The following is a 25939-nucleotide window of genomic DNA, read 5'->3' as shown; positions in this document are numbered from 1 at the left end:
TGTAGCTGTACGTTTGCATACGGAAGGCAGTGAGTTCGAAACCCGTCGGCAGCACTGAAGATGATTTTCCGGAATTTCTCATTCTCATATCAGGAAAATGCTGGGCTGTACCTTCATGAAGGCCACAGCTGTTTTCGTATCGCATCGTCGTCGGAACCCTGAATATGTTAGTGTGATGTTAGACCTATGAAGTAGCCTTTAATATTAATTTCCCTTAGCAACATAAAAAATTGAATTATTCATGGGAGTGAATTTTTAAGAAAAAATCATTTGTAAACATTCTTAAAGCTATCACAATTAAATCAAAATAATTGCAAATTTGGAGTATTATATCGCCTCATTTCAGATATTCAATGTGCGTAGTACATTTACCACTGAAATTAATATTTTTAGCATCGGATAATACATCAACTGGGTATGCGGCGGAAAATTGAAAATAATGTAGGCTATATCAAGTCTTTTCCTTGTATCTTCGTTGGATGACTTGTCACTAAAAATCCGATACCGTTTTCGGATTCCGCGCACTAAAATACATCGGAATTCATTTGGACATTTCTTAAAGTATTCCCGTAATTTGTAGATTTCACCAATCGTCCATAAACCGTCTTTGGCGGCTCATAACTTCCAAACTATTCACCCTATTTCGACTTCCGTAGTGTTTTCTCCAAGCCCTTTCCTTCTTCTATCCGACCATGTAAAATATTCGAAAATAGGTTTAAATAAAAGCAAAACACGAGCTGAAACCGAGTGAAACAGAAACACTATTTAGCGATTTAACACTCTTTTCACGCACAAATAAATGTTAAAAACTGCAGAAGGGGGTGAAGTGTGAAAGCTTCGCACAGGTTTACTAGTTTTCTTTTATTTCTCTCGGTAAATATATTTCGGACATTCTTCTTCTGATGACTGAACCTATAAGCAAACATTACACCGGAGAGTTATTTTCTCATAGTTCGAGTGTAAAGCTCTGTATACATTTTTTCAACATTTCCATCTCCAGTGCTTACAAGTGAACGAGAACAGTCAAATGTATCTCCTTGTCAACTATCATTATTGTCGTCGCATTTGCCTTCTACCACAGAGGCGGCCACGGCCTAGTCGAGGGATTTTAATTGTAAATTGTTTTAATTACTTTGACTCGCGAAATGGGCATTTGTGCTGTCCCCGACATTCCTGCACCACATTCGCATGCAGTTTCCCACACACAGCAGTTGCCACCCACCCTCTTCGGAAGGTCTGCCATTCAAGGGCTGCACCCTGCTAGCAATAGCCGAAAAACCTAATATGTTAGTGTGACCACTAGACCCCTTAACAACCTAAAAAATGGAATTATTCATAGGAGTGTATCTTTAAGAAAAATCATAATGTGTAAACATTTTCATTCACACTTGAACTCAAAAGCCCAGAGATCCACCGTCTGACCACTCAACACGGCATCGCTTTACAGAAACCGTACTCTTTGTCAGCTTTCGGATTCAAGACATTTGTCACCGACAAAGAGTTTTGTTCTCACCTACCGAAACGCGCATGCGGAAACATTTCCATATAGTCTATGCCAAAAAATAAGTAGCCCTCATAGACTCGGCCTACCAAAGATCACAAATACCGTAGTGTACCACATGGCATGAAGGAGCGCCACGTGATCACCGTTAGTCTCCTTATCCTTACCACTTGAGTTAGTTATCACGTTATTAGCCAAGTATTTGTTCAGGTCAATGCCTTTTGTGATCTTCGTAATTCACTTCAATCGTTCATAATCCTCAAAATGACCAAATTTCCTGTTCATCACATAATTTGATTTTTTGTAAAACATAATGCATTTCCTAGGAAATTATTAGTTATTACTAGGGCTCGGAAGTTGAGGAAAAGTCCTTTTCTGAGTGTCCGAAGACGAGGCCCACCATAATATATGTTCATTCTTGGCCAATGTACAGTGGTTGATCATATTATTAGGGCCACTAGGTGAAAATTGTATTTTTCAAACTTGATAAGACATACACAATTAAACTTCACTGATATACATTTAATTAATCTAAAATGGACTTTTGACAAATATATTACACAATTTTACATTTGAAATATTAATGAAAATCATGAACAACTAAGGAAACTAGGAAAATCTAATATTTTGTAACACCTCCCTTCGCAGCAATTACCGCTTCGACTCTATCTGGCATACTACAAATGCATCTGAGGCAGTTTTTTTTAATTTCATCATCATGATGCCACACATTGATTAGTCTTTCGATCAGTTGGATCTTATTCGTGACATTATGAGCACAAATTTTCCTCTTCATTAGCCCTCAAAGGTTCTCGATCGGGTTGAGGTCAGAAGAATTGCCAGGCCAGTCCAGAACCTTCACTTTGTTGTCCAGAAGGAACTTTGTCACAGTTTTAGCCTTGTGACAAGGTGCAGAGTCATGCATAAACACAAATTTGCCATCTGGGAACCATTCACGAACTTGTGGAAGTAGCCGTTTCTCCAGAACCTTAATGTACTGGTGTTGGTTCATGGTTCCTTCGACAATATACAGGCGGCCGGTTCCATTACTACTGATGACGGACCACACCATGACACTTAACGGGTGCTTAACGGTCTTGACAATGCAGTCACCATTGTATTTCTCACCCTTGCGCCTCCACACAAATACAGATCTGTCATCAAGGATATGTATTGATGACTCATCCGAGAAGCAAACCTGGAAAACTGTAGTTCTGTATTAAAACCTGTTTACGCCAAGTAAACAAATTACAATTTTTTGTAAACAGCTTACCCTTTTCCATTCATCAGCAGTCCAATTTCGATGTTGTTTTGCCCATAATAGTCGCTTCTTCATCATGGTTGGTGTCAGTGATGGTTTCTTTGCTGGACGATGACAAGCGAAACCCAGCTCTTTGATCCTCCGACGAGCTGTCATTGAAGATACGTTGATTTCCGCATGTCGAATCTTTGTTGTAATGACTTTCATTGAAGCTTTTCTATGTTTAATGACGATATTTCTTAACAGGCGCTCTGCTCGTGGATAAGTGATTCTTTTGCGGCCACATTTACCCACCCGTTTAGGTGACAAATTCGTGCCTTGGTCAAGTTTTTTCTTAATTCTGTCCACTGTTGCCTTTGAAACAGAAGGGATAGACGCTATTTTTCTATGAGAATAATCAGTATTCTTTAAAAGTGTTTTTATTTCCGAAATTTTACTAGGAGAAAGGTCTTTAGCTTTCCCCATGTTTGTTTTCTAAATACCCGTATTTTTAAGTATTTACTGAACTATAATTAACTGTATTCTACTCTTGTCACTTCACTGTATCACTTAAAGAGCAAAATTCGCACAAGAGATGCAAGGAAACAAATCTACAATAAATCACGTGTCTTACTCCAACAACAGTCAGCAAGCAAATGTAACATAATTGGCGACTCTCTCAATTCTTGATCAGAGTTTTCATTATTAGGCTTTTTAATGTAGGTCTGATTGTTGAATTTAACTATGGAAATGTGTAATTAATAATATCCAACCATAAAAATAAGCAATAAGTAAACACTTAGAAAAGAATAATGATCCAAACATAAATTCTTCAATTTTTACCTAGTGGCCCTAATAATATGATCAACCACTGTAGGTCCGTCTTGACTTTGTCGGCGTTTTTTTGGCTTATTGGTCTTTGTTTAGTCTTTGTTTGGGTCTTGAAGGGTTTTTTTTTTCAACTTAATCTTATTTCGACTACATTTGTTCTACCCATTATTCTAAATTCGAATTATAATTCGTTCAACCATCACCTCTTAAACATCTTTTCTGTAGTAAGAGAAGAAATGAAATGAAATATAATGAAAAATGAAACGGATGTTTGAAAAAATACAGTATCTTTGTGTTATTTGCTTTGCGTCCCACTAACTACTCTTTTACGGTTTTTGGAGACGCCGAGGTGCCGGAATTTAGTCCCGCAGGAGTTCTTTTACGTGCCAGTAAATCTACAGACACGAGGCTGACGTATTTGAGCACCTTTAAATACCACCGGACTAAGCCAGGATCGAACCTGCCATGTTGGGGTCAGAAGGCCAGCGCCTCAACCGTCTGAGCCACTCAGCACGGCAAAAACAGTATCAAATTATGTGCAAGATAAATGAAATATCGAAAGGAGAAAATTTTGATGCGAGTGTTTTTGAGGAGGAAGATCTCACTTGCTTGATGTGGAGAGAACTTCCTCGATGTTCCGCAGCGTGCTGTCTGGAAACTGACGATCCTTCACACCTAAAAACCTGGAGATGGCTATTCCGATATATGTACTGCAAAGCCAACTGAGTAAGGTTTCCCAGTTACAATTTCTGTAACCCTAGTGTGGTTAAGCCTAATACGATTCCAGTTATACTAATTTCAATTTCTTTCTCCAGGATGTCAATTGCGGGTTCGCTAAATCCTTTCTAGATGGAAAAAAACATTTCATTCTAAATTCTGCAAGTACATATTTTAAGAAACACCGAATTCCTTTTTTTTAATTATGTTAATCTAAAAATATATTGGGGGTGATTAGCTCAATAACTTAGCTGCTGACTTCCACCCGGAAGGCTTAGGTTCGAATCCCAGTCGATTCTGGGTCGAGATTTACATCTCAAAAATCACGTGACGTCAGGAAGAGCATCCGATCTTAAACCCATGGCCAAAACCAAAATGAGCCTAGGTGGGTGCAGAAATAACTGGGATATGCTATCCCATCGTCACCGTAAGATCTAACTCTGCGACGGAAAGCAACTTGTAAAAAAAAAAAAAAAAAAAAAAAAAAAAAAAAAGTTAAAAACAAACTTCAAAATACAAATATTATTCAATCATCAGTACTTGAACAAATGTACTCAAGCTTCTATCCACTCAGCTTGGTTTCATTTCATGCATTTAGGGGGAAGGGAACACTTTCATATTCGTCGTGTTTCTCAAGGTACAGACCAAGCATTTGACTGGTGTAAAAATGGGAAACCACGGAAAACCATCTTCAGGGCTGACAAACAGTTGGACTCGAACCCACCATCTCTCGAATGAAAGCTACGTGACACAAACCGCGCTCCCAACCAACTCGCTCGGTGGCCATGAATCAGTATAGGGAAGCACAAACAGTTTGAGGTAAGATATACCTATCATTTGCGTATCTAATCACCGGTTACGAAAGAGCCATTAAATTAATAGATTTCGTGCAACACCTTGTCGGTCACATGGCAACGGGGGACTTTCACTGTCGCGAGAATGAGTGCCAGCACTCTCACTTTTAAAAGAGCCCGCATCAAAACAAGAAGTGCGGTAGCCAAGGTTACAACAGGAAGTCTGGAGTAGGTCAGGCTCTGTAACTGGGTCATCGTGCGAATGTGGTGCTTTATTGGGTTCCTTTTGTCACAGCTGCTGGTATTTCCTCACGACCCATATGGGACGACAGCTTCTCTTTCATAATCTGCTGCACTCATAAATGACTAATATGACAGCTTATCTTGTTAGTAATTAATAATGACGAGAGCTTGTTATAGTGAATCATTTCTTACTCAGAGAAATTTAGAGATTAATTCCATAGTATGAGATCACTTGAGTGGAGATGTAGTAAACAATTGGGCTGATGTCTAAGATTCGTCTTAATGGCAGACTGTGTTGGAAAACTTGCTATCTGATGGTTTGAAGTTTGGAAAGAAATGCAGTGACTATAAGAAAATTGGCACTGTCAACGCTTAAATACAGCAAACCGAGGTCGATAGCTGCAGTCGCTTAAGTGCGGCCAGTGTCCAGTGCCCACTTTCCGTGGTTTCCCTTTTTTACACCAGGAAAATAGTGGGACTGTACCTTGCCGCTTCCTTCCCACTCGTAGCCCTTCCCTGTCCCATCGTCGCCATAAGACCTGTCTGTGTAGGTGTGACGTAAGCAACTGTAAAAAAAAAGTACAGCAATACAAAAAATGGCACTACAGCCCTGATGGGCCTACCAAGCAATTGTTTCTCAGCCTGAAGGCCTACAGATTATGAGGCGACGCGTGGTCAGCGCGACGAATCCTATCGGTCCTTGTTTCTGGCTTTCTAGACCGGGGCCGTCATTCACCAGTCGCTACCTTCCCAATTCTGGTTTTCTCCCATCCTTGCATAGCCGAAAACCTTCGATATGTTAATGCGACGTTAAACCAGCAGCAAAAAGACAGTACCGCACACATGTTCCTAGCTCACGTGTTAGACACAGAGTACCTCGCCATAGGGCATGCAGGGGAGGGGCATATACCGTACTGGTTCACGAACCACAAGAAGTCCTTGACTTTCGCCCAGATTACAAGAGACAGCACTGCGGAACAGTACTGTAGCAGCGATTGGGAATTAAAAGTGGGGGAGAGAGTGGGGGTAAAAAATGTACAGACAACAAAAAGTACCCGTGTTTGTGGAATATAACGGGCGGGAGTATGTAGATCAAAACTGAAAATAAAATTAAGTTACAAAATGGTAAGATTTTTTTATGCTCTCTAAGCGAATTTTGACAGAGGAGTAAAGGTTGACAGTTCACTAACATAAGTACGGTAATAATAGTTTTTGAGATTTTTTTGACGTTTTGATTCAATATTATAGAATAAAACTTTTACCCAAGGAATAATATTGCACATGTATTACATTCAAATAGAAGTATGACTGAATTATACAATTAAAAATCACTTAGTATTTGACTACACACTAAGAAACTAATAGACACCAAAGAGACTGCCAGACTGACGATTGCACGCGGCAAGCGGCTGAATCATACCTCAGTGTCCATGAATTTGGTATAAAAAAAAAAGTATACCCCTGCTACCCTTCCTCACAGCACATGCAAAGTCTCCACTACTTGCTGTGGTGCTCTGCAAATCGGTTAGCCGCTAAAAAAAATGTTAATAATTAAAGAAAATAAAGGAAAGAATTAGCTGATAAAACAACAGGGCATGTACAAATTGCTCTTTTTTAATAATTTCTAGTTTCAGCCGTCTGAAATGGAAGAAAAATATATTTTCTCCACAAAGTTGTGGGGGGTCACCCCACCGCCCCTCGCGCCCTCTAATCGCCACTACTGCTGCGGAAGGTCAGTGTTCATTTGGCCACCACTATTTCGTACCGTAAACTAGTGATGGGATAATCGAATACAAAATAGCCGCTTATTCGATTATTTCATTTTATTCCATTATTTTTCAATTATTCATTCGAATGAATGAGGCAATCGAATAGTGAATATTTTTCCATTCGATTATTTTTCTATTGTTTTTTGATTATCCAACCGAAACTCCATTAGAATTAATTCGACTGAATAGTAATTGAATAGTAAATGATTTCAAAATAGTCGAATGAAAACTGATGTTATTAAGACAGTTAATTCAGTCACTTAGTTTCAACATTTGGAGACACTTTTCCTAAGAGTTCATCTATTTGCTTATTTCAATCGATTTTATCGATCCGACACACTTAAACCGAGAAATTGATTCATGACGCATCGGAATATTCTATGTGATACAACTGAATGATATTTGAAACTCATTCGATTATTCAAATAATCGGATGGAGGTTATTCAGATATTAAAAGTATTCGATTATCCCATCACTACCGTAGACCTGAATACCACTCAGTGGAGGGTAGCGGCGCAGTCCCAGTTGGAAAGTCATCGCACATTCATAGCCAACGATAAGAGTGCCTAAACGTAAATTTGATTATGGATGGGAAGAACAGTTTCCCTGCGTTCCAAAGGAGACTTATGTTCTGTGTCTTGTATGTTCAAAAGTTCTGTTTGGCACCACCGGGCGGAGTTGCTACGGCTTAACAGCTCTGCGTTCGCGAGGCGAAGGGGCTGGACCCCATTCTCGGCTGTCCTAAGAATGGGTTTCCGTGGATTCCAACTCTCCTCACTAAGGCGAATGCCGGGATAGTTCATTTTATAGGCGACAGACACTCCCCTCACACCCCATATGCACCTCCTATCATCACAACACATCTCCTGGCCTGAGAGATGGCGTGGCCCTCTAGGAGACCTGTCGTATCACATCAGGTTACGGATTGAGAACAATTTATAAAAGCATTATTTGACCAACTATAAAGTACACAGTAGCATGTTGATGTTTTAATGGGTATATCACGTCACCAAGGAGTCCGAGGGCCAAATTCGCATGTGCGTCACAGTTCGCACCCGCGACCCCACAGGTGTGGAAGAAGCGGTAGAAAAAGAAGACGAAGAAGAAGAAGAAGAGGAGGAGGATCACGTCAACGAGGAGAATGGTTTTCCTTGGTTTTCCATTCCCCTGCACTAAGGCGAATGCCGGGTCCGATTCGTCTATACATCACGGCCGTAATCCCCTCATGTTCTCCGCACCTCAAATCACCGCTTCAAATCTGTTTGGCCTGAGACAAGGCGTAACTGTACTCTAATCGCTCAAGGGAAACTCAGAATTTTTTCAGTCTTCAGCCCTAAGGCTGGTTAGATCCTCAACAGCTCTGCCATCAGCTGTCATAGATGGCCTAGGCATCACTGAAGAGGCGTACTAGGGAAATGAGGAGTGAGGTAGTTTCCCCTTGCTTTCCTCACCGAGCCAGAAGTTGCTATTACATATCAGTCTGCCAAGCCCACTGAAATGCATGCATCAACCGACCCTATGAGCAACGTTTTCACACCATTCATTGCAGGGACTGGCTGCACAAGGAATGGCATTACTAGCATCGCTCATACCTCAGTCACTTTCATATCGTCAAAGCCAAGGATAAGACAGAGACAGATCAATGAAAGTAACAAAATTGCTCTAGCCATACCAGAAGACATAGTGCACTGTAAACACTAGGTCCTGCCAGCAAAGGCATAATAGGAAAACGTAATCTCTATGACGGCACCAGAAGAAGGAATATGTTTGAGTTACCAGCCTAAATAATCAAATTTACAACTAAAATGTTGGCTATATTGCTTGTCACTTATTCGTGCGAGCAACTGTCTCCACAAATGAACTATGGCAACTCAAAGTACAGATCCCGACTGACTGACGAACATAGTTATGTTCGCGGAGCTGACAGTAGCTTTTACTAAAACAAGCCCAGATTGTTTGAGTTAATGATTTCATATGAAAAGGAATTTAAAAATCTTGAAATTAATTTGATGAAGGAAAGAAAAGCAGTATCTGCGAGGATTGGTTCCCATATTTGCGTGAAAAGTATTTTGATCACTATGAAAACCGTGCATACTCTGTTAAAGAGTTGTTCTTTGGAACCCGAGGAAATGAACTACAAAAAGGTTGCGGAGTGTTTACAACTCGAATTAGCAACACAATAGCATTTAGCGTGCTGGCCTTTGGCCACAGGGGTCCCGGGTTCGATTTCCGGCAGGGTCGGGAATTTTAACCTTAATTGGTTAATTTCGCTGGCACGGGGGCTGGGTGTATGTGTCGTCTTCATCATCATTTCATCCTTTACTTGACCAGTTATATTTAAATGTTGATGAAACTTTCTATACTGGACGGGAGAATACCTCTGCAAATGCACGAGCGCAGGGCTGGAATTGATCTCCGGGAGCTCTCTTGCGGAAGGAATTATAGCGAACTCTGTGGCTATATTACATCGCTACACTTGTAAAATCTGTTAATTTATGGTTTAAATTTATAATGTAAAAATTTGTAATGTTTCGTGTTTTATTGTACAGCATGTCCAGAAATGGATGAATGAGTATGGTTTGTCGTGAGGCAACTTCAACAAAATCAGCAGCTTAATTTATTGCATTCAGTAGCCGTAATAAACAGTGATAGACCAAAGTATGAATATGACAAACAGATTAGAATTTAATTTCATGTGGCTATTTCTAGCCGAGTGCAGCCCTTGTAAGGCAGACCCTCCGATGAGGGTGGGCGGCATCTGCCATGTGTAGGTAACTGCGTGTTATTGTGGTGGAGGATAGTATTAGGTGTGGTGTGTGAGTTGCAGGGATGTTGGGGACAGCACAAACACCCAGCCCCCGGGCCATTGGAATTAACCAATGAAGGTTAAAATCCCCGACCCGGCCGGGAATCGAACCCGGGACCCTCTGAACCGAAGGCCAGTACGCTGACCATTCAGCCAACGAGTCGGACAACAGATTAGAGAAGATTTAGGATGCAGTAGTTACATAGAAATGCAAAGGTTAGAACAGAATAGGGTGGCACGGAGAGCTGCATCAAATCACTCTATGGACTGATGACTAAAACAACAACAAATATATTAAATAGCACGCTGTTTGAGTTTATCATTTCCCACTGTCCGGCTCCTTCGCGCAGTCAACGTAGCCGCCTTCAGTTCAGAGGACCCCGGGTTCGATTCCCGGTCGGGTCGGAGATTTTAAGCTTAAGTGGTTATTTTCCCTGTTTCGGGGACTGGTTGTAATGTCCCCAACATTCCTGCACTCACACACAACACAACTCTCCACTACAAACAAAATGCAGATACCATACACGGCAGATGCCACCCACCCTTGTTGGAGGGTCTGCCTTACAAGGTCTACACCAGGCTAGGAATAGCCGCACGAAATTACTATTAGTTCCCACTCCTACATACAAAAGGTTAGGGGAAATCCTTGTCATGACAGCGAGTACTAATCTATCATCCCATCTCTTCTTTCTAGCAAGTAACATAACAATGAATATAGGACACAAGACATCAGGGACAGCCTTTCACATAACAACACAATAACATTAATAATAAAAATACGTTCTCACTTGGCAAGTTATATTTAAATATTGATGAAAACTTTCTATCCTGGAGGGGCGAATACATCTGCAGATGCACGGGTGAGTGGCTGGAATCGATCCACGGACCGATAAGCAGTAACATACTTGCAAACTGGGCTGTAGGCGTTCGTACGCGTATTCCTTTTTCTTCCATTGTAGTAACCCATTAGAGCATCGAGTTTCCGGAACGGCATTATGGTTAATATTCCCTGTATCCCTAACAATTTGCCTGCAAATTACGTATTTCTAGTGGCTAGAAATTAAATACGACACGGAATAGGAGGGAGATTTGATCCCTTTTATAGGATCACTCGAAACAAATCTTCTTAATTATCATATAACAAGGAATGTTTCAAACATAAGAAATAGCAAATGAAAGACTGTGTTTATTGAGAAAAATACTGAAGCTGCAAAAGGATCATGTCTCGAACAGATTCGTTATATTTTCAAAGAGTTTATTGAGAATATTATTGAACCAGAAAAATAATAATGTCTCGAATAAATGTATGGTATTTTCGAAGATTAATAGGCCCCTACTGTTGAAGCAGCAAAAGGATCTTGTCTCGAATAGATTCGTGGTATTTTTAAAGAGTTTATTGAAAATACTACTGAACCAGCAAAAGGATCATGTCTGGAATAGATTCGTGGTTATTTTCAAAGAGTTTATTGAGAATATTATTGAACCAGCAAAGGGATCATGTCTCGAATTGATTCGTGGTACTTTCGACGATTTATTGAGAATACTATTGAACCAGCAGAAGGGTCATGTCGTGGTATTTTTAAAGAATTTATTGAGAATACTACTGAACCAGCAAAAGGATCATGTCTGGAATAGATTCGTGGTTATTTTCAAAGAGTTTATTGAGAATATTATTGAACCAGAAAGATAATAATGTCTCGAATAAATGTATGGTATTTTCAAAGATTAATAGGCCCCTACTGTTGAAGCAGCAAAAGGATCTTGTCTCGAATTGATTCGTGGTACTTTCGACGATTTATTGAGAATACTACTGAACCAGCAAAAGGATCATGTCTCGAATAGATTCGTGGTTATTTTCAAAGAGTTTATTGAGAATATTATTGAACCAGCAAAAGGATCATGTCTCGAATAGATTCGAGTTATTTTCAAAGAGTTTATTGAGAATATTATTGAACCAGCAAAGGGATCATGTCTCGAATTGATTCGTGGTACTTTCGACGATTTATTGAGAATACTACTGAACCAGCAAAAGGATCATGTCTCGAATAGATTCGTGGTTATTTTCAAAGAGTTTATTGAGAATATTATTGAACCAGAAAAATAATAATGTCTCGAATAAATGTATGGTATTTTCAAAGATGAATAGGCCCCTACTGTTGAAGCAGCAAAAGGATCTTGTCTCGAATAGATTCGTGGTATTTTTAAAGAGTTTATTGAAAATACTACTGAACCAGCAAAAGGATCATGTCTCGAATAGATTCGTGGTTATTTTCAAAGAGTTTATTGAGAATATTATTGAACCAGCAAAGGGATCATGTCTCGAATTGATTCGTGGTACTTTCGACGATTTATTGAGAATACTATTGAACCAGCAGAAGGGTCATGTCGTGGTATTTTTAAAGAGTTTATTGAGAATACTACTGAACCAGCAAAAGGATCATGTCTGGAATAGATTCGTGGTTATTTTCAAAGAGTTTATTGAGAATATTATTGAACCAGCAAAGGGATCATGTCTCGAATTGATTCGTGGTACTTTCGACGATTTATTGAGAATACTACTGAACCAGCAAAAGGATCATGTCTCGAATAGATTTGTGGTTATTTTCAAAGAGTTTATTGGGAATATTATTGAACCAGCAAAAGGATCATGTCTCGAATAGATTCGTGTTATTTTCAAAGAGTTTATTGAGAATATTATTGAACCAGCAAAAGGATCATGTCTCGAATAGATTCGTGGTACTTTTAAAGAGTTTATTGAGAATACTATTGAACCAGCAAAATGATCATGTCTCGAATAGATTTCTTGGTATTATCAAGAGAGTTTATTGAGAGTACCATTGAACCAGCAAAAGGATCGTGTCTCGAATAGATTCGTGGTATTTTCAAACAGTTCATTGAGAATACTATTGAATCAGCAAAAGGATCATGTCTCGAATAGATTCGTGGTATTTTCGACGATTTATTGAGAATACTATTGAACCAGTGAAAGGGTCATGTCTCGAATAGATGCGTAGTATTGTTAAATAGTTTATTGAGAATACTACTGAACCTGCAAAAGGATCGTATTTCGAATAAGTTCGTGAAATTTTCACTTTACTGGGAATACTACTGAACCAGCAAAATAACTTTGCCTCGATCTGATATTTCGGAGAACGTGCAGTAAAATAAAATTACGGTTTTTTCTCTCTGCTCAGCCATTGCATCTGCCGTAGCAAAAGTTCTGTGGTTCCCAAACGGCAATGGTTCAATAAATCGACTACCGTCCCAACTCACAACACATGTTTTCAATTTTCCCATTATACTTTCTTTATATCTATACATAAAATTGAAATCTTCTGCTAGGAATTGCATGACCTTGACGCGGTGGCGGGGGTTGCTTGTTTCGAAGATCCGCCAAGCTATGTCGGCGTTAGCGTAGCTACTTGTAGGGCCTCTCTTACCAGACATGTTGGTGGTGAGGAACCAAACTAAGGCCCGTTTTCACCAACGTCAGTTACTTTTGCTGTTATCTTAGATTTCCAAAACTTGGATAATGTCATTATCTCGGATAACGCTCACTTCTGTATTCATCACAGAATTTATTATCTCGGTTTATCAAAACTAAGTTTTCGTTTCAATCTGAACTAAAATCGCAAATTTTTCATACTCTCGCATGAGAAGCAAATGACTACGTGCTTCCACCACTATCGAAATGTAAACAAGTTTTGATTCCAGTGGGAGTTTGCAATTAATTTGCAAAAATGATGTCGGCTATTGAGCAGAAACGAAGGAAGAGAGTGAATTGTTATTGAATTAGCGGCAGAAAGCATTAATAAGAAATTATAGCCTACAGATTATATATTTCACTCAAAATAGAAGACAGTATTCCTTAATGCTTCATTTAAAAGTCACGCAGTCGTGTACCGTACAAGATGTAAGCTATAATCGAGAATTCATTTTAGGCCTACCTATATGTTGGGAATTCCAGGTTATGTTCGATCATGAATGTCACTTTAGATAACCTAAAACGTGTCTGAAAATCAGTGTCGTCGTAGTCCTCGAAAGATGTCGCACGTACTTTTACCCACCCAGGACGTTTATTAATTGCATAATCTTGATCACATTCCTCGTCGCTGTGATGTTCTGTAGCAGTTAGATATTCCAGCCGTCTACGAGCAGCCATCTTGGATTTCCCATTTTACCGGCCAACAAATGACCGGTAAAATTTTAAACCGAGATAATACCCGTTATGTCAGCCTCTGTGGTGTAGTGGTTAGTGTGATTATCTGCCACCCCCAGAGGCCCGGGTTCGATTCCCGGCTCTGCCACGAAATTTGAAAAGTGGTACGAGGGCTGGAACGGGATCCACTCAGCCTCGGAAGGTCAACTGAGTAGAGGTGGGTTCGATTCCCACCTCAGCCATCCTGGAAGTGGTTTTCCGTGGTTTCCCACTTCTCCTCCAGGCAAATGCCGAGATGGTACCTAACTTAAGGCCACGGCCGCTTCCTTCCCTCCTCCTTGTCTATCCCTTCCTATCTGCCCAACCCACACATGGCCCCTGTTCAGCATAGCAGGTGAGGCCGCCTGTGTGAGGTAATGGTCATCCTCCCCAGTTGTATCCCCCGACCCAGAGTCTGAAGCTCCAGGACACTGCCCTTGAGGCGATAGAGGTGGGACCCCTCGCGGAGTCCGAGGGAAAAACCCGTTATCCGAGATAATGTTGTTGGTGAATACAAACTTAACTGTTATCTCGCTTTACGGAGCTTTCTAAAAATAAAGGCTTTTACTCGCATTGGGTGAATACGGGCCTAAGATCTCACAGCCGCAGTGAGGGCAGTCCCCCGGGGCAAGGGTGTACCCGAAAAAGAAGTCCTCTTGCCCTTCTGGTAGAAGATTCTGCTACAGGTCAGACCCTGTACAGGTAAAAAGGAACTTCTACCTATCTCAGAAATAAATAAACAGGTGGTTCTCATGGAAAACGATAATGGTTTCGAAAGAAGTTGAACTGGAACGTGGAACATACAAGCCCTGAGCAATAAATTCCAGGAAATTATATCTGAGGTTGAGAAACAGCGAGCAGATATTCTAGTTTTAACAGGACAAAGAAGAAAGGAAGGGGAAGTAAAAATCTTGTCAAATATAAGCATACGGTATGTTGAGTTGTGTTGGCAAGAGTACACGGGTTAAAGCTGGGGTGTCCATTTTAGTCAAGAATAGATAGAAGGGAGGAATAAGGAACTGGGAGGAAATAAATTAGATGTTCTTGAAATTTATGATTGAAATGTTTGGAGCAACGCATGCTCCTTGTGAAGATGCTGCCGTGGCTGATAAACTCCCTGGTTACCTGTATGTGACCACCTGTCTCTCGTGAAGTACCGATACCGGTGCGCCTTTTCGCGCTCCTCTGTCAGTCTGTAATTTGTGTTGGAATGTTTTATCAGTATAATTTAAATGTGTGTATGTGTGTGTGAGAGAGAGAGAGAGTGACCGGGTAGTCAGGCCCTATGAACGTTGGCTGGCACAGTAATTACCTGTGTTCAGTATGGGTAGTCCTGGGTGGTTGCCCATCCAGGTACTGACCACGCCCTTGTGTTGCTTTTGGGACTGCAACCATCCTCTATTAACAATAATCAGAGGGAAAACAAGTAAGAGGTCCAACACTTTGAAAACATGAAGGTATCGACCAAAGAAAGACAGGGACCACCAAGGGTGTGAAAATGAAAAAGTCGCTGCCGTCGGGGTCAAAAAAAGAACAAGAGTTGGCCAGGGGGGGTCGGATAGGATAGATGAAAGTGAAGAGCCTGGCGCAAGTAATTGGAACCAATGCCAGGACTCAGCTAAAGGCCCCGTGGTCGCCAACCCGCTCTCTCAATTTAAGAGCCCCTGGGCCCCTTTTAGTCACCTCCTACGACAGACAGGGGATACCGTGGATGTAATTCTACCGCCCCCACCAACAGGGAGTTGACTATACAAGTCTACTCTAACATTCTTGTTTGTGTTACTCATTGAACTCAAAACTAGATTGTTCACTCACCTCACTCTCTTTCATTTAGACCTGCACACAAGTAACATTTCACTTCACAGCATTCCGGGAGGCGATAACTCGTGGTCGTATGAGCAGAATCCGAAATACTCTACCCATTGTTTGCTCATGTTTTCTCCTTTGTTAACTTCTACTACTCTCTCTCTCTCTCTCAAGCAAATACAATTTGCGGAGGTTGATTTTCGTTCAGCAAGTTTCTACAGTATATATGGTCAGTACTGTTTTGGCTGATTTGAAATTTTGAGCGATGATTACTTAGTAATAATGTTATTGGTCTTACATCCCACTAACTATTTTTACCGTTGCCGGAGACGCAGAGGTGCCAGAATTTTGTCACATAGGAGTTATCTTTCATGCCAATAAACGTATCGACACGAGGCTGGCTTATCTGAGCAATTTCAAATACCACTGGACTGAATCGCAATCGAATCTGCCAACTTAGATTGAGAAGGCACACACATTATACATCTGAGCTATCCGGTCCGTCCAGTGATTACTTAATGGCTGAAAGAATACCTATATTAAAATATCCCGTTGTGGACCAGCGAACGTAAGCAACAGCTCTATTATAACAGCTGATAATTATCAGCAACGTACCTCCGCTGTTTTACTTTCGCGCCATATCTGTCATGTTCGCTTTTATGAATATCCGACCATAATAAACGCGTTATAGCCTCCGTGGCTCAGACGGCAGCGCGTCGGCCTTTCACTGCTGGATACCGTGGTTCAAATCCCGGTCGCTCCATGTGAGATTTGTGCTGGACAAAGCGGAAACGGGACAGGTTTTTCTCCGGGTACTCCGGTTTTCCCTGTCATCTTTCATTCCAGCAGCACTCTCCATTCTCATTTCATAGCATCTATCATTCATTAATAAATCACTTTGGGAGTGGCGACCCCATCGTACTAACAGCCTATATCTGCTTCATTCATTACATCCCTGACCCGGTCAATGACTGGAAAACAGGTTGTAGGTTTTCATTTTCAATAAACGTGTTCTCTAAATTCGAGATTCCATCCGTGAATCGCGAGCTTGTGAAGCAGAGAGCTTGTTCGATGTGATGCGCGTTCGTTGTGGAAATGCATCCAGTGCTGATGTTGTGATGCACTCTCCAAATATTCTGATTCCATTTTCTCGCAACTGGGTGGGAACTGAGCCTTGCAATTTGAACGAGTGAAAATTCTCATCTTGGGCTGTGCATATATTGAAAACAGATCAAATCGGTGGGGACACGTTAGCAAGGTCTCCTTGTTAGTTCCGAGGTTAGAGTCCAGACCACTGTCGGCGGCCCTGAAGATGGTTTTCCGTGGTTTTCCATTTTCACACCACGAAAATGCTGAAAAAAGAAGGTCCAGGGGTCTTCATTGCATGTGCGTAGAGAGCTTTGCTTTTCTTTAATTTACTACAAAAAATATATGTTTCATACTGTGATAAAGTGTATATTTATGACATAGTAAAAGCACTTTATTCTATGAAGACATGTAATGTTTCATATGGCAATGGAATGTATACTGAAAGAGGTTTACCCCTTGCAGAACAGAATATCGGGCAATAGAATAGAACAGAATAGAATAGAAGAAAACAGAATAGAATAGAATAGAATAGAATAGAATAGAATAGAATAGTATAGAATAGAATAGAATAGAAATTCTACAGCAAGGTGGAACGAATAAAATCGCCAGTTAAAAACAAAATACTCCTGAAAATATATATATATTTCTTTTTTTTTGTTTTTGTTTTACGTCGCACCGACACAGAACCCACTATCTCTCGAATACAAGGTACAGATTATTATTATTATTATTATTATTATTATTATTATTATTATTATTATTATTATTATTATTATTAATATTCCTTCCTTCCTTCCTTCCTTCCTTCCTTCCTTCCTTCCTTCCTTCCTTCCTTCCTATGTCACCTAAAGAAACAGCGGTATATGTGTGTACTTAAAACACATACAACGTAGGAACAAAATAAAATCTAGACATTGAAAATAAGACTGGTTGTTAACACATATCTAGCTAACACCAGTCGTCAAGTGTGTTCCAGATTATGGGCTCAATTCTAATCTATGTTGATGGATTATTTCATCTCGGCATGCACATTCAACAGAATTCTCTCGGTATTCTAATCCATCCTCAAATACTCCCCACATTATAACTATGCAAATTAATTATTAAATTAATAAACTATTAATAATTAACAATTGAATAATTTAATGATGGAATCAGTTAGAAAACGTGGCTAAAATGAAATGGACAATTGTTCAAAAAGGATGAAATGTGGTTTTCAAGACAAAATTTTAAAATGCTGAACAATAAACCGAAGGATTTTGGTAAGAGCTTCCAGGAGTGTTGGTAATTATTGTTTTAAGAGAGAGTACAACTAGGCAACTAATCATAGAAAAAAATGGAAGAGATCCGATATCGACCAAAGAAAGACAAGGGCCACGAAGGGCGTGAAAATGAGACTCCCCACGCCTCGAATGTTCTAATACCGTCGGGGTCGCAAAAGAACAAGAGTTGACCAAGAGAGGTAGGATAGAATAGGTGAAAGTAAGGAGCCTGACACAAATAAGTGGAAGCAATACCAGGCTTCAGCTAAGGGCCCCGTTATCGCCAACCCACGCTCCCAAGTTAAGAGCCTCTGAGGTCACTCTTAGTCGTTTCTTACGACATACAGGGGATACCGTGGGTGTTATTCTACCAACCCCATCCGCAGAGGGTATGCTTTCAGGAGGTCGGAAGGTACTTCAGTAGGGTCGGACTAAAGCGGGAGGACGTCTCCGATCGAGCACAGTACGGACCGCAAATGAACAACTCCAAGGGCTTCCATAAAGAATTCAAGCAGGACAGCAGACGTAAAGAGGAAAGAAGAAGAATTCAGCAATTCTGGGCTGCCCAGAAATGTATTACCAGTTACTTGACGCGGTATCTCGGGGAAAACATAATTTAATAATAATAATAATAATAATAATAATAATAATAATAATAATAATAATAATAATAATATTAATAATAATAATAATAATAATAATAATAATAATATGTGAAGAGCGCGAGGAATAGTGATTTTCTCCTGATAGCTCCTTTCTCCTTCGCTAGTACCCCGTGAGGCGAGGCATTGAAAGTGCATCTCTGTCCCCCCTGCTCGACTAAACTCGTGTAGTGCACTTTCTCTGTTCCCACCCACGTTGGACGTCAGGGTCACGGCTAACAATTTATCTTGATCAAAATGATGAACGATGACACAGGTGATCCTCTAGCTAAGGCTCGATTGTGTTCACGACCTTTGAAGGGACTTTCATGTACAGATTCTGACCTTGATTTCTCTCTTTTTCGTCACCCATTACGGGCGACACTTTTACTTTTCAAAGGTCTCAGAGGAAGACACTTAGGAATCGCATCAGCTTATTGACATACAACGTTTCAAGCGAATATAAAAATCTCCGTGTTGAGTGTATAGCTTTTTTTTTTTTTTTTTTTTTTTTTTTGCTTTACGTCGCACCGACACAGATAGGTCTTATAGCGACGTTGGGACAGGAAAGGCCTAGGAATGGGAAGGAAGCGGCCGTGGCCTTAATTAAGGTACAGCCCCAGCATTTGCCTGGTGTGAAAATGGAAAACCACTGAAAACGATCTTCAGGGCTGCCGACAGTGGGTTCGAACCCACTATCTCCCGGATGCGAGCTCACAGCTGCACGCTCCTGACCGCAAGGCCAACTCGCCCGGTGTTGATTGTTGAGTGTATAGTAAAAGAAAATATTATATAATTGGTCCAGCTTAGTTAATACAAGTTTGTCATATAAGAAAAGTAAGAAAATTCACACATTTGGTACATGTTTCGGCCACATTCAGCCTTCTTCAGCCTTAAAAATAGAATGTAAATTTAATAAAACACTCGGAAAAGCACAACACTAAAAAGTCCTTTGGAAATCAAACTTGAAATATTGTATCTTATAGTGTCTTAGTGGTTGTTTTTATTTTTTATGTTTCAAGAGCTTAATCGTCATTAGGCAAACAACCGAAATAATATGAGTACGGCAGAAGCAGTACCGTTTAATCTCGCTAGTCACGAAAAATCATGACTGCATGGTGTCAACCTGCAAGATTAACAGTAACTGTAAGACGTCGTATCGGCAAGTAGGGTCCCTAAACTGTCTGGTTAGTGACACTGAATCGAACCCAACGGTTGGAAAATAAATATAAATCATTGCCTTCAGTATTAACAGGAAGAAAGAGTAAGACTGTACCCTTAGTGTATAGGCTTACATGGCAGGGACTGTATTGTAGATGGCACTGCTATGCACGACATAATTCCGCCGTCACAACGCTGAGATAGGGCTTTTTCATGATGCAGATTTACTTTTGAGTAGACCTAATCGTAGTGAAGTGGAACCACAACGGTCTGCTATTCTTATCAGCAACTAGCCGAGATATTATTAACATTCAGACAGGCACATGGAAGTACCCCCAACAGACAATACCACACGAATTACAATATTTTTGCAGCCGTTAACCGTACTAATGTTGTGTACTAATTGCTCTATAGCAAACTCACCGTTCTATTCCGGACGTTTGTTAATATGAACATTTTTTGTTTCTTTTCCTGTCATCTCCTGAAGTTTGTCCCTATAGTTTATGCTTATCCTGTTCGGCTCCATGGTTAAATGGTTAGCATGCTGGATTTTGGTCACAGGGGTCACGGGTTCGATTCCCGGCAGGGTCGGGAATTTTAACCATAATTGGTTAATTTCGCTGGCACTGGGACTGGATGTATGTGTCGTCTTCATCATCATTTCATCCTCATCACGACGCGCAGGTCGCCTACCGGAGTCAAATCAAAAGACCTGCACCTGGCGAAGAGAACATGTCCTCGGACACTCCCGGCACTAAAAGCCATACAACAATTTCATGTTTACCTTGTAGATGTGTCTTTTTTTAATCTGGCCAGGGACTGTCTCGTTGGGCGCAAGTCTACCTTAGGTTGAAATAAAAGATGCGTTAGATGGTCGGTTCAGTACAATTTCATTTAGTCTACTAGTGACCGATGATAACTACAGGGACAAATGAATGGCATCGCAATGGGCAATTATCACTACAATAAATAAATAAATAAATAAATAAATAAATAAATAAATAAATAAATAACCTGAAGTAAGTAGAAGTAGGTAGGGGCTGTATCGAAGCCACGGCCACAAGTCTCGTGGGCGTAGAATTCGTTACGTGCGTTTTGGGTGGGTGCTGGAAAACAGAGAATGCGCAGAGTTTAATTTTACACAGGATTTTCTTCTTCTTTTTTTTTTTTTTTTTGATAGGCTGGCCTCTTTTGAATGTTGTGAAATTGCACTATTTCCAGTCTCCAACGACTTGGTTACACCTTGTGTATTTTCCGGTTTATCTATCTCCAAGTTAGACGTTCCCGGTTGCGGCTCGTAGCTTTCGGCCGCCTCGGATTTATTACGTTGTACATTGGCTCTCTTACGCCTAACCCGCACATCTTCAGCTTGTTCGATTGTATTTCACCCATTCTTTCCATTTATTTACTCTTAGGGTATATCAGGGCCTCCTTTAAATTAATATATTTAGATATTTCGGAAATGTTCACAACATTTTCAATTTCTCACGCAGGTAGTTAAGTTTCCTCACAAACATTATTACTAGGGTTTGGAAGTTTATGACCTAACGAAGTACAAAATATGCAAGCAAATATGTCCTAAAAACTGGCTAAATATGAAGTAGAAAAGTAAAATATTATATAAAAAGGTAATATATGACTTAAGCATTTTAGGAATAGGTAGCAAGTATTAGATTATTACTACCATTAGACGTGACAAAAAATGATAAGCGATAATACAGCAGACACGCAAACTGACAGAGCTTCAGTAGATAAATTAACACCTTAAACGTCTATTTAGTATCATAGCCTTGAGTCGCAATACTCATTCTGTTTTCTTAAAAGTAACCAAAAATGAAGGGTTTCTTTCACAAGTTGCTTTACATCGCACCGACACAGACATGTCTTATGGCGACGATGGGATAGGAAAGAGCCAGAAGTGGGAAGGAAGAGGCCGTGGCCTTAATTAAGGTACAGCCCCAGCATTTTCTTGGTGTGAAAATGGGGAAACCACGCAAAAACCATCTTCAGGGCTGTCGACAGTGGGATTCGAATCCACTATCTCCCGAATGCCAAAAATGAAGTATTAGCATGTTTTTTTTTTTTTTTGGTAACCGTCGGCGTACGTTCGTACACCATCTCTTTCTCGGAATCATGTCTTCTAAACCTGCTGCTTGTTTCGGGGAAAGAAAGAAAAATACATTTACTACAGTATTTTGAAATCGTGTGCTTGAAAATCGACGCAGATATCATGTGCCTTATTAAAAACGACGCCTTAATTTAAACAAAAATGGTCAAAATATAAGGAAATATGACCTTATATTCATTACAATAAGCAAAATATGACCAAATCAATAAAAATGACTGAAATATGCATTTACATACAACATAAAATTGCTTTAAACGGAGTCAGAGACCGATCTTTCACAGTTATTTTACAAGTTTCGGGTAAAATGACCCCATGAATGAAATATGACTCTTCCTTAACACCTGAACCTTAATTATTAGCAGGCATCGACATATCTCGCGTAGGCAAAAGGAACGACACCTTGCGGTACGTGCTATCGCTCCGCGGTCTCGAGGAATATTAAAATATTACCGCATGCGCCGAGCTCACATTTCATCACCAAATGGTGGATGTGCACGCTGCTTACTATTGTGCCATCTGACATGGAAAGCTATTTGGAAAGACTCTTTGGACTTTCCTCTTTTCATGTCAATTATTATGTGTGCTAGTCTATATAGTGCCGGCCCCCGTGGTGTAGGGGTAGCGTACCTGCCTCTTACCCGGAGGCCCCGGGTTCGATTCCCGGCCAGGTCAGGTATTTTTACCTGGACTCAGCCTACATGATTAGAATTGAGGAGCTATCTGACGGTGAGATAGCGGCCCCGGTCTAGAAAGCCAAGAATAACGGCCGAGAGGATTCGTCGTGCTGACCACATGACACCTCGTAATTTGCAGGCCTTCGGGCTGAGCAGCAGTCGCTTGGTAGGCCAAGGCCCTTCAAGGGCTGTAGTGCCATGGGGTTTGGTTTGGTTTGGTTTGGAGAGAGAGAGACACGCGGATTTTAAATGATGGCCAAGTACGTTATTGATATTATTATTGCAAACTAACTTACCTCGATCATCTTGAGCTTGTTCGATTGTCTTTCACTGAAAATGAAATGGCGTATGGCTTTTAGTGCCGGGAGTGTCCGAGGACAAGTTCGGCTCGCCAGATGCAGGTCTTTTGATTTGACACCCGTAGGCGGCCTGCGCGTCGTGATGAGGATGAAATGATGATGAAGACAACACATACACCCAGCCCCCGTGCCAGCGAATTTATCCAATTAAGGTTAAAATTCCCGACCCTGCCGGGAATCGAACCCGAGACTCCTGTGACCAAAGGCCAGCACGCTAACCATTTAGCCATGGAGCCGGACTGTCTTTCACTCATTCTTTCTACTCGCGGTTTACAGATAGCGTGCATACTTCTAACCTGGAGGCCCCAGGTTCGATTCCCGGCCAGGTGAGGGATTTTTACCTGGATCTGAGGACTGGTTCGAGGTCCACTCAGCCTACGTGAGGCGCTGGCCTTCTGACACCAAGTTGGCAGGTTCGATCCTGGCTCAGTCCTGTCATATTTGAGGTGCTCAAATACGTCAGCCTAGTGTCGGTAGATTTACTGTCACGTAAAAGAACTCCTGTGGGACTAAATTCCGGCACCTCGGCGTCTCCGAAAACCGTAAAAGTAGTTAGTGGGACGTAAAGCCAATAACGTTATTATTATTAGGCCTATTATTAATATTATTAGGCCTATTATTATTATTATTATTATTATTATTATTCAGCCTACGTGGTTAAAATTGAGGAGTTATATGACAGTGAGATGGCGGCCGCGGTCTAGAAAGCCAAGAATAAGGGCCGAGAGGATTCGTCGTGCTGACCACGCAACACCTCATAATCTGCAGGCCTTTGGGCTGAGCACTGTTCGCTTGGAAGGCCAAGGACCTTCGGAGCTGTTGCGCCATGGTTTTTTTGTTGTTGTTGTTTTTTTGTTTGTTTGTTGTTGTTTTTTTTCAGGGCCTCCTCAATGGTACAACGTATCGGGCGTAATATGCTCTGTTCACGGAGGTTGTCAGCACTAATATTGCTGATATTATGACATAACTAGGGCTCTGTTGATTGTCAAGAGATCCCTCCTTTTTTACAATGAAATATCGTACACTATCCCCACACGTGAGGTCTAGAAATTATTTGAATTTCATAACTTTTGTTTTAATAACACTCACCGGCCCAAGTACCGTTCCGAAACTGCAGACGTATTCTGCGTCAAAACAAGTATACTCATCCCTACAAGAAGTCCATCTGTCATTACCGTCCACAAAACATTTTTAGAATCTGCATTTCAAGTCCGATATTATGTAGAGATGTTTCTCACGTTCACTGAACGTTATACTTTCAACCACCACAGGGTTCATCTTTCTGTTGTTACCACACGCTCACTCATCCAGAATAACTGCTGTATATGTACTGTGGCATGATTCAAACAGGTTAATAACTTTCTGGCGTCCGACTCGTTGGCTGAACGGTCAGCGTATTGGCCTTCGGTTCAGAGGGTCCCGGGTGGGTCGGGGATTTTAATCTTAATTGGTTGATTCCAATGGCACGGGGGCTGGGTGTATTTGTTGTCTTCATCATCATTTCATCCTCATCATGACGCGCAGGTCGCCTGCGGGAGTCAAATAGAATAACCTGCACCTGGCGAGCCGAACCCGTCCTGGGATATCCCGGCTCTAAAAGCCATACGACATTTCATAACTTTCTGGCGGGAGCGAGTTCATGTATCCTCAAAGAGAAAAACAAGTCTTTCACATGGGTGAATTCATGCAACTTTTCTCCCTTACCTTCCGTCAATGGATCCTCATTACTTAGAAGCTGAAATGCCACTCGGCTGTCACTGGGACTCGAACCTCAGATTTAAAAAAATATTACAACCTCTAATGCGTGTTTCTGTGGTTGTCAGTAGTGTTGTATGTTTATGCAGATGAGTGAAGTGAGACAGACACGATCACCAGTCCCCGAATCAGACGAATTGACGAAACACGGCTCAAATCCTCTACCCGACCGGGAATCGAAACCAAGGTCCTCAGAATCTGAACCGAAGCCCACGACGCTGATCATTCAGGCAAGGAGTCGGGCTTCAGACAAGCAAACTAAACTCAAATCAGTGCGCTCTTATTCGGTTTACATCTCAACTTACCAACTGCTAACAAACGTATCTCAACCACATAAATAATTATAACAATAATAACTCACGGTATGTATGCTTTCTTGGCTAGAAGTGCGGGCCACTTACACTCTCCCATGCCGGAGCACACAACGAACACTGGAGATTAATTTGCGCGGGACCAATATTATATAGCGCCGAAGCAGCTGCTCATTGGAGGTTTGGCCTCAATTCCCTCCATTGGCTGATGATGTCCGCACCACGTGCTCGCATGCTTACGTTCACCCACATGGCTCAGTGATGGGCAGGTTCTCCTCTGCACTGTACATCATCAGATATTTCCTAACCTCACTGAGTCACAGCAAAACGAATGCGCACATAACACATGGGAGCGAAAGGATCTCTTATTTTGTTATCTAGTCCTGGCGTGAAGCAAGCTTTACTACAGTAATCCGCAAACAGCCGGTTACGGCGCTGGCTTTCTGATCCCAAGTTGACAGGTTCGATCCTGGCTCAGTCCGGTGGTATATGTAGGTGCACAAATACGTCGGCTTCATGTCAATAGATTTACCAGCACGTAATAGAACTCCTGAGGGACAAAATTCCGTCAGCTTGGCGTCTACGAAAATCGTAAAAGTAGATAGTTAGTGTGACGTAAAACCTATATTATTATATATGCAATAAGCCCATTA

At 41.0% G+C, this 25939-nt stretch overlaps 1 protein-coding gene across 1 annotated transcript in view; it reads right to left on the bottom strand.

Moving 5' to 3' along the window:
- The window catches only part of LOC136874399 (trypsin-1), a 99094-nt gene extending 73695 nt beyond the window's left edge, over nucleotides 1-25399 (bottom strand). The window contains exon 1 of the mRNA XM_067148035.2: nucleotides 25337-25399. Within this exon, the coding sequence (XP_067004136.2) occupies nucleotides 25337-25386 (50 nt within the window). The 5' untranslated portion in view covers nucleotides 25387-25399. The remainder of the gene's footprint in view (nucleotides 1-25336) is intronic.
- Between the last annotated feature and the right edge of the window lie 540 nt (nucleotides 25400-25939).

Source organism: Anabrus simplex, chromosome 1 (genome assembly GCF_040414725.1).
Source record: "Anabrus simplex isolate iqAnaSimp1 chromosome 1, ASM4041472v1, whole genome shotgun sequence".
Taxonomy (NCBI): Eukaryota; Metazoa; Arthropoda; class Insecta; order Orthoptera; family Tettigoniidae; genus Anabrus; species Anabrus simplex.
The sequence above is the reverse complement of the archived record's forward strand: the minus strand, read 5'-3'. Positions and strand labels throughout refer to the sequence as shown.